Source organism: Bison bison, unplaced genomic scaffold, assembly GCF_000754665.1.
Source record: "Bison bison bison isolate TAMUID 2011002044 unplaced genomic scaffold, Bison_UMD1.0 scf7180017864205, whole genome shotgun sequence".
NCBI classification, from domain to species: Eukaryota; Metazoa; Chordata; class Mammalia; order Artiodactyla; family Bovidae; genus Bison; species Bison bison.
This window is the reverse complement of record NW_011494777.1, coordinates 6,467,136-6,476,529: the sequence shown is the minus strand read 5'-3', so window position 1 is coordinate 6,476,529 and position 9,394 is coordinate 6,467,136. Positions and strand designations below refer to the sequence as shown.

General features: G+C 43.6%; 1 protein-coding gene across 1 annotated transcript; it reads right to left on the bottom strand.

The window, feature by feature from the left end:
- Window positions 1-721: 721 nt before the first annotated feature.
- Window positions 722-1,360, bottom strand: LOC104992004 (6-pyruvoyl tetrahydrobiopterin synthase-like). Its single transcript, XM_010844712.1, has one exon. The coding sequence runs from the start codon at window positions 1,356-1,358 to the stop codon at window positions 861-863; it is 498 nt and encodes a 165-aa protein (XP_010843014.1). The 5' UTR covers window positions 1,359-1,360; the 3' UTR covers window positions 722-860.
- Window positions 1,361-9,394: the final 8,034 nt, after the last annotated feature.

Sequence of the window (9,394 nt, the reverse complement as noted above, 5' to 3'; positions counted from 1 at the left end):
ATCCTTCAACCTGCCTTTTCTTTTTGGTTATTATAACTTTGTTTACTCGGACAATATGGTCATTTCATATGTGAGTGAGTTCATTGAGAACAATTGCTCATTTCCACACACAATGGCTATGATAGGATATTACTTTTCTTGTTCCAATTTACTTCAGTTGCTGTGATTATCTCTAGACTGATCCATATCATTGCAAATGACACTTGTTCATTTCTGTCCTGGCAGAGTCGTATTCTGTAGTGCACATTATGACTTGTTCTTTATCCATTCATGATTTTGTCTCCTTCCTTGTCTTGGCTAACAGACATCCTGTTCCAGTGTACTTTTGGGTGCTTTAGTTATTTAAATTATGATGCCTCTGCATTTATTCTTAGGAATGGACTGCCAGATCATGTGGCAGCTCTATTTTTGACTTTAAAAAAGTCACTTCCCTATTAGTTTGTGTAATGACAGTGACCAGTTACATCCCATGAGTAAAAAAAAAAAAAAAGTTCCCCTTTTTAAACCTGACATCAGCATTTCTTGAATGTAGACTTCTTGATAGTGATCTTTTTGACTTCTCTGAAGTGATACTTTGTCGTCATTTTAATTTTCATATCTCTCTGATTTACCACATTAAGTAATTTTAGTGTACTCTTTCTTTAAGCATTGTAAATTTATTTACTTTTTTTTTCTTTTGCTTCCAAATGATTCTACACCAGAACACTTTGCTGAAGTGATTTTAATCTACAGATGAAAGACTTTAAATGATACTCAGAATACATTACAAACTTGGTTTTAAATTAGATTTGAGTCTAGAACAGGACTCAGTCACAATGATTCAACACAATGTGGAAGTACAGCAGTAAGGTGATGTCTTCTTAATTGCTCAAGGGGATAAAGATCTTCTTCAAATATGGATGGAAACTAATCTCTAAGAGTTGTTCTCCTTTATAGACTACAATATTATTGTCGGTTTCATATACTTTTACTTTATAAAGAACTCCCACAGGAAGAAATTTCTGGAGGTTTTCCCAGATATAAATGGCTACATTTTCTGTTGTGCTTACAATGTCTGCAAAATACGGCACACCTAGATCCAGATTCTTATGATCAAGGGGCTTCATAATCGCCTCCTCTATATCCTCTTTAAGGTCAGTCAAATTCATGACCATTCCTGTAACAGGATCAACCTCTCCATGTAGTGTCACCACAACTTTGTAATTGTGCCCATGGCCATTTGGGTTGTTGCACTTCCCAAATAATTTCAAGTTTTCTTCATTACTAAGAGATTTGCTGTGGAGGCGGTGGCTCGCGCTGAAGGAGATGAGGCGGGACACTCGCGCCCACCAGCCAGGGCCCGACCCTGCCCCGTTCATGGCTCTACCTATTTACCTTTTGATATTTTGTTCTTTGCCCTGTTTCATGTTTTTTATTAGTTTCCCCTGATTTTTTTTTTTTTTTTGATGGCCGTTAACATTTAGAGCCCATCAAATTTTGCTAATCTTAACTGCCCATAAGGAAGAGTTTTTAGGTGGCTGTTGGAGAGAATGGTCAAGGGCAACAGAGGTTCCTCTTGTCCAACTGTGGTTACTGAGGCAATGAGAGCCTTATCAAAGTACTAAATTGGGGTTTTACATTAGAGGGGAGTCGATCATAATAAACACAAAGTTGTGTGTTTCTGTCTTTTAATAAATATACCTGAAGTCCTTATTGTAATTATCATTAAATATACTTTCTCATTCTCCAATGCAAGGTTCTTTGAATTATAGTTGTTCAAAATGTGGCCTTTAATTTTGAATATACATATATCTATTCACATTCATACTTTCCCCCATATTGGTTATTAGAGATTGTTGATGGAACTCCCTGGATACCCTCAAAAGTGAAAGTCAAAGTGGAGTCGCTCAGTCGTGTCTGACTCTCTGCAAACCCATGGACTGTAGCCCACCAGGCTCCTCCATCCATGGGATTCTCCAGGCAAGAGACTGGAGTGGGGTGCCACTTGCTTCTTCCAGGGGATCTTCCTGACCCAGTGATCAAACCGGGTCTCCTGCATTGCAGGCAGATGCTTTACCATCTGAGCCACCAAGGAAGCCCTTGGTATACCTGCTGCTGCTGCTGCTAAGTCGCTTCAGTCGTGTCCGACTCTGTGCGACCCCATAGACGGCAGCCGATGAGGCTCCCCTGTCCCTGGGATTCTCCAGGCAAGAACACTGGAGTGGGTTGCCATTTCCTTCTCTAGGAGATCTTCCCGACCCAGGGATTGAACCTGCATCTCCTGTGTCTCCTGCGTTGCAGGAGGATTCTTTACCAGCTGAGCCATCAAGGAAGCCCTTGGTTATCCTTTTTTATTATTTTCCATTTGTTTCCCTTAATTTTTTTTTTAAGTGCAGGCATCAGTAAGAGCCCAGCAGTTCTTATGAATATGAGCTGACCATGAGCAATAGATTAAATGGTGCTTTTTTTGAAATGTCCACAGGGCGGCAGAATTTCTTCTTTCCCTACTCTTGTTAACTGTGTTAATGGGAGTCTTAGACTTAGTCCTGGTTCCTGCAACAGATGAGTTTGGAATGTGAGAGTAGAAGCAGGGAAAGCTTGTGTCCCCTTCTCCTCCTGCCTTCCGTGTTTCCCAGCATTGGGGTCTTTTCTAATGAGTCAGTTCTTCAGGTCAGGTGGCCAAAGTATTGGAGTTTCAGCTTCAGCATCCGTCCTTCCAATGAATATTCAGGACTGATTTCCTTTAGGATGGACTGGTTGGATCTCCTTTCAGTCCAAGGGACTCTCAAGAGTTTTCTCCAACACCACAGTTCAAAAGCATCAATTCTTTGGCGCTCAGCTTTCTTTATAGTCCAGCTCTCATATCCATACATGACCACTGGAAAAACCATAGCCTTGACTGGATGGACCTCTGTTGGCAAAGTAATGTCTCTGCTTTTTAATATGCATTGCTTTAATAAGCAGTGTAGAAAAAGTTTGTCCTTTGCTTCTCCTTGAGAGCCCCGGACCCCTTTCTCCTTCTCAAGGGCCCCGGATTCCTTATCAACCTTTTAATATGAGTCTTATTATTTCATCTTTTTTTTAAAGAGTTAATCTCTATCTTTTTTATTAAATTTGATTACAATGTTGTTTTTTCCTCTAAATATCCCAAACTTTGTTCACACCTTACCATGCGTGTATGTATTCATTATTGGTATTTTTTTCACAAATAGATTATTTCAGAGTGTTTAATATTCCTCCCTTGGTAATGAAGGTCCGTGTTATATATTTTATATCCTTTGTTGTATACATGAATCCCAATCTCCTACTATAAATTTAAACCCACCATTTCTTTTTGTAATTACAAATTCATTTCCTACGATGTCTGGTTATTTCAAAAGTAAATGTGCTTCCTGGGAGCGATTTCTCAGTCCCACCTGCGAGTGACAGAGTCGGCATTCCTATCTTCTCTCCGCCTGATCTTCCACTGTGTCATCTCTGGGTCTGTGCTCCTCACTTTCGCAGCAGAGTCATAGTCCATCGTGCAGGTGTCTGCCTTGCTCCTCGTCTCTCCACCTCTGCACGTGTGTTTTCTTTCATGTCTGATGTACGTGTACAACCTGCGGCAGCGCCCTTTTGGGTGCATTTATTTATCAAAACCTGTTTTCCTCTGCACCTGTCTGTGTGAGTTAGACCGTCAGATCATAGTGCCCTGTGTTTTCACAGTTACTACACACTTCCACACTGGCCTTTATAATGGATTTGCCAGTTACATCCCACAAGCATCCTAAAGGGACCACTTTAACTATCCCCACTGGATCATTTCCTCGGTGTAGATTTATAGATCCTGGCCTTCTGATTTCTCTGTCTTGATCTTGTTGTTTTTTGATTTTAGTGTCTCTGACGAATCGCATTATGGTGAACTTTTCTATGTGTTATTTTTTTAAACAATGCAGTTGTATTTACTTTTTTATATTTTCTCTGATAGTTTCCCTATTTAAAATTTTTTATTCATTATCCCTTGTATATATTTTTAAGGGTGGGGACATTAGGGCATGAAAAATCTTGTGAATATTAATTGCTCATTACCCGTAATTGTCAGGTTGCAACAGCGGGAAGTGCCACTAGATGGCAGAAGTTCCTCGTGTTAACTGTGGCCACACAGGCTATGAGAGCCTAAGGCAAAGTCCTGATTTGGGCTTATAAATCAGCGTGGAGCATACCAGAGCAATTGCTGAAAACTTGTCTTACTTTTTTTTTTCAAATTAAATATGCCTTTAGTTACAATTGAAGGCTCTCCTCATAACACTGACAGACAAGGTGATATGGTTTATAGTGTATGTGTTTATTTAATTTTAAATATACATATATAGATTCACATTCAGGTATTTTAATGTAATTTATTACTACAGAATACAGATAGATTATAGATAGTATACCTAGGTGTTATAGGACACTGGACGCAAAGGAGCTGAGAGACTACAAGAGGCTTCATAACATACGCGACTGGAGAGTCACCAAGAGGCTCACAGACCCAGGAGCTGAGTGTCTGCACAGGGCCTCATAGCTACACACAAGGTGAGCGTCTGCCTAGGGGCTTCCTTGGAACACCAGCTGAGTGAAAGCCTAGAGGCCCCACAGGTGCACAAAAGATGTCTTACTAGAAGCCGTATAGCTATAAACGAGCTCAGCTTCTGCCTAAAGGCCTCCTAGTAAGACAGGAGCTGAGCATCTGCCTAGAGGACTCAGTTATACAGGAGCTGAGCATTTACTTAGAGGCTCGTAGTTACACACGAGCTGAGCATCTGCCTAGAGCCCTCATGGTCCCACAGAAGCTGAGCATCTGCCTTGAGGACGCCTGACAGACATGAGGTGCACACCTGTCTAGAGGCCTCATAGGAACACAGAAGATGAGCGTCTCCCTAGAGGCCTCTGAGTTATACACCAGCTGAGAATCTGCCCTCGGGCCTCATAGTTATACAGGAGCTGAGCATCTTCCTTGAAGCTCCAGACAGGCACATGAGAGCGTCTGCCTAGAGGCCTTTTTTTATTCACGAGTGAGAGTCTGTCTGAGGCCTCTAGACAGACGTGAACTGAGCATCAGCCTAGAGCCCTCATAGAAACACAGGAGCTGAGTGTCTGAGCTGAGTCCTCATAGTTACACACAAGCTGAGCATCTACTAGAGACCTGATAGTTATACACATGCTGAACGTCTGTCTAGAAGCCTCATTGGCTCACAGGATCTAAGAGTCTGCCTAGAGGCCTCACAGGAACACAGGAGACGAGCTTCTGTGTAGAGGCCTCATAATTACACAGGAGATGAGCGACTCCTTGAGGCCTCTAGACAGAAACAAGCTGAGCATCTGCACAGAGGCTCTAGGCTTCATAGATCCTCAGTAGCTGAGCATCTGCCTAGAGGCCTCATAATTGTACATGACCTGAGTGTCTGCATTGAATAAATATGATTGTATAAATCCTATTTATACATGATTATGTGTCTTGAAGCCTCTAGACAGATACTAGTGAGTGTCTGCACAGAGGCCTCATAGACCCAAAAGAGCTGAGTGTCTGCCTGGAAGCCTCACAGTTACACACCAGCTGAGGCTCTTCCTTGGGGCTCATAGTTACACACCAGCTGAGCGTCTTCACAGAGGCCTCATAGTTATACAGGAGCTGAGCACCAGCCTGAGTCCTCATAGTTGTACACAAGCTGAGCATCTGCCGAGAGGTCTCCTAGTTATACACCATCTTAGCATCTTCTCTGTGGCCTCGTATTTATACACGAGCTGAGGATATGCCTAGTGGCCTCATAGTAATACATGAGCTGAAATTCTGCCTAGAAGCCTCATTGGACACATGATCTGAGGGTGTGCCTAGAGGCCTCAAACTTATACATGAGCTGACAGTCTGAATAAAGCATCATTGTTGTCCACGAGCTGAGAGTCTACCTACAGACCTCATAGTTATAAATGAGCTGAACCTCTAAGCAGAGGCCTCATATTTGTTCACAAAGTGAGCATATGCCTGGAAGCTTCAAGGTACAACATGAGCAGTTCTAAATCCCAAGAAAACCACCATTCATAGAGAGACATGCACCCCACTGTTCACTGTAGCACAGCTTCCAATAGGCAAGGCAGGAACCACAAAATTTTCACCTACAGCTAAAACTTAAACAAGATGTGGTACATATATACAGTGGACTATTACTCAGCCATAAAAGGCATTACTGAAAGTATGGTACTTTCCACTCTTCTCTACAAGGTTGGACCTTGAAGGATCATATGCCAAGTGAAATGTGCTAGACAAAGAAAGAAACTAGCAGATAAAGAACATTCCTGGAAAAATTTAGATGAGATAAAAGGAGCTGAGAAATCAAAGAATTATATATATTAAAAAAAAGTAAAAGGCCAGTATGATATGCAGGAGGTTGGGACTAACATATACAAACAAATCCATTACTCCAACATATACACCAAGATCTATATATGTATGGATAATCCACAAGAATAATCTCATTTCCTCCTTCCTTCCACATTCACATAAAATCTGTATCTCTGATAGATACTGCAGAAGATTCTGATGTTCAGCACGGGGAACTTTTCATGACCTTCTGCAATAAGCTGTATGGAAAAAGATTCCAAAAAGGAAAGATATCCTGTGTGTATATGTCATAACTGATTCAAGCAGCCGTATACTGACGAAAAGTACAAAACTGCAAATCAACTGTATCTAGCATAGCATCTAAATGAGAGAAAATAAAAAGAAATACAAGAAATATCTATTTCATTCCCTGTGACCTCCCTGACTTGGGCTGCTAACCCGTCCCTGGAGCCTGAGGAGGCTTTGTTCCCATGGCTGGACTGTGTTTGGTCATGATGCTAGAAATCTGAAAGTAGAAGTGTTTGTTAGACTCTTTGCAACTCTGAGGACTGCAGTCCGCCAGGCTCCTCTCTCCATGGAATTCTCTAGGCATGAATAATGGATTAAGTAGCCATTCCCTTCTCCAGGGGTTCTTCCCAACCAACATATTGAACCCTGGTATCCTACATTACAGACAGGTTCATTAACATCTGAGCTACCAGGGAAGCCCCCACCAGGGGTGCGGTCGTGATACTGGGAGGGGGGCCCTTAGCTTAGAGCCCTAGCACACCTGCACCGTCCAGCTGGCTCAGTCTGTGACCACACTCCCTCGTGTGACCAAAGGATGGGGGCACACCCTTTGACTTCGAGGACTTCAGAAAACACACCTCGTTGCCAGGGGTCCTGCTGATGGGGTCCCCAGTTCAAGTCTCCACCCTGAGAGGGCGGCCTCCTAGGCAACTCAGCGGGGTTGCATCCCAGGACATGAGTTTCAGCATGTTCATGGTGAACATGGTTCAGCCTTCTGCAATAACCTCTATGGCAAAGAATCCCCCCAAAGAAGAGAGATGCTGTATGGACATGTCATAATGGAATCAGGCGACTGGATGCTGACAAGCACAAAATTGGAGATTCAAGAAAAGTAAAAGAAAAGGAACACCTATTTTGTTCCCTCCAGTCTCCCTGACTTGGGCTGCTAACCCGTCCCTGGAGCCCGAGCAGGCTCGGGTCCCGTGGCTGCACGGGATGCGGCAGACAAAGTGGAACAGGCGCCCGTAAGCGAGCCTCCTCTTCAACCTGTCCTGTCTGGTTTGCTTGGCTGGGAACAAAGTCCCCAGTGTACCCAGCCCTCTGACCTCCAGGCCCTTGGTAAAATTCACCTAGCCTCTAGGTCACCTGCTGCTAGGGTTCCCATGTCAAGCCTCCTTCCTGAGAGTGCAGCCTCCTAGGCCCGCTCAGCACGGCTTGTGGTTCAGGTTGGGAGCGGCCCGGAGCGAGTGGTGGTGAAGCTTCAGGGGGAAGAAGCAGTGAGACACAAACCCTTGAGTGTTTCCTCAGGCACATTCCACTCAAATTCACAGCTTGGCAATCCAATCTCCCCCAAGGATCTCACAGCCCTGGGAACGAGAGGTGGGCCTGAAGAAGGATTGTCACGCTGTGCACATTTCCTGGAACTATAACTTGACTACCAGTGCTGACTCACACCTCCGACTCACAAGTCCTGGGGGGCTCTTAATGACAACTGCCCGCAGGAAACACCCCGGGGCTGGTATTTCAAACACAAATGCCAAACACAGCCAACGTTCAAGAAGCCATCTGCAACAGGTAAATTGTCCTCGTACCCTTTAATGAAAAAGAAAAAAACAATAACACCAAATGGCCATGGGACAAGAAGCTCAGCATCCTTAAATAGTACAGGAAAATAGAAACATGACAATCAAGGTCAAACCATACTGCTCAGAATGGCCATTACCAAACGTCTACTAGCAATACATGTAGGAGAGAGCTGGGAGGGGTGGGAACCCCCCTACACAGTCGGTGGAAATGGACATTGGCAAGAGTCACTCGAAAGGACACTCTGAATGTTGGGGCCGGGGGGGAACAACTCTCAAGTGACCAGAGCTAGGATCTGACATTCTCACACCTGGGCCTTTAGCCCAAGGAAACCAGTCTTCAAAAAGACAAAGGCACCCCAGCATTCACTGTAGCACTATTTAGAGTAGCCAAGACACAGAACCATAGAATTGCCACCGACAGCTGAGAGCTTACACAAGATGTGCTGTATATGTACTTGTGTGTGTGTGTGTGTGTGTGTACACACGCAGCCACGAAAAAGCACCACTGAAATGATGAAATTATGCCACTGGTCCCCAGAAGGGTGGACCTTGGAGGTTCATACCCTAAGCGAAATCAGCCAGATGCACAAAACTGCAGATGATGAACCTTTGAGGCAGAATAAAAAGAAAGAGAGAGAAAAAGAGAACTAATTTACAACACAAAAGGATCCTCTGAGGAGAATTAACCCAGTTCAGTTCAGTCGCTCAGTTGTGTCCAACTCTTTGCGACCCCATGGACTGCAGCAAGCCAGGCCTCCCGTCCATCACCAATTCAATTAACCCAAGCAAGGAATTAAAGAAAACAAAAAACAGTACTGGGTCAGGACGAATTAGGAGATTGGAACCAACAAATACACAGAAAGCCCCTACTCCAGCCTATACACAGAAGTCTGTCTATAATAATCCACAAGGATTTCCTCTTTCCTTCCTTTGACATTCTCACAAAAGTGATATCTCTGATAGATACGGCACAAGGATCTGATGTTCAGCACAGGGAATTTTTCTCTACCTCTACAATCACCTCTGTGGAATAAGAACCCAGAAAAGAACAGCTGTGCTGCATGTATATGTCACAACTGAATCAAGCATCTGTACACTGAAGACAAGCTCAAACTGCAGATCAACTCTACTCAAACATAGGACTGGCATGAGATTCAAGAAAATGAAGAGAAATAACAGCAATATCTATTTCTTTCCTTCCAGCCTCCCTGACTTGGGCTGCTACCCTTCCCTGGAACCT

Bases quoted from the DNA above. Each gene is read 5' to 3' on its own strand.
- LOC104992004 (XM_010844712.1), bottom strand. From the start codon at position 1,358: ATGAACGGGGCAGGGTCGGGCCCTGGCTGGTGGGCGCGAGTGTCCCGC.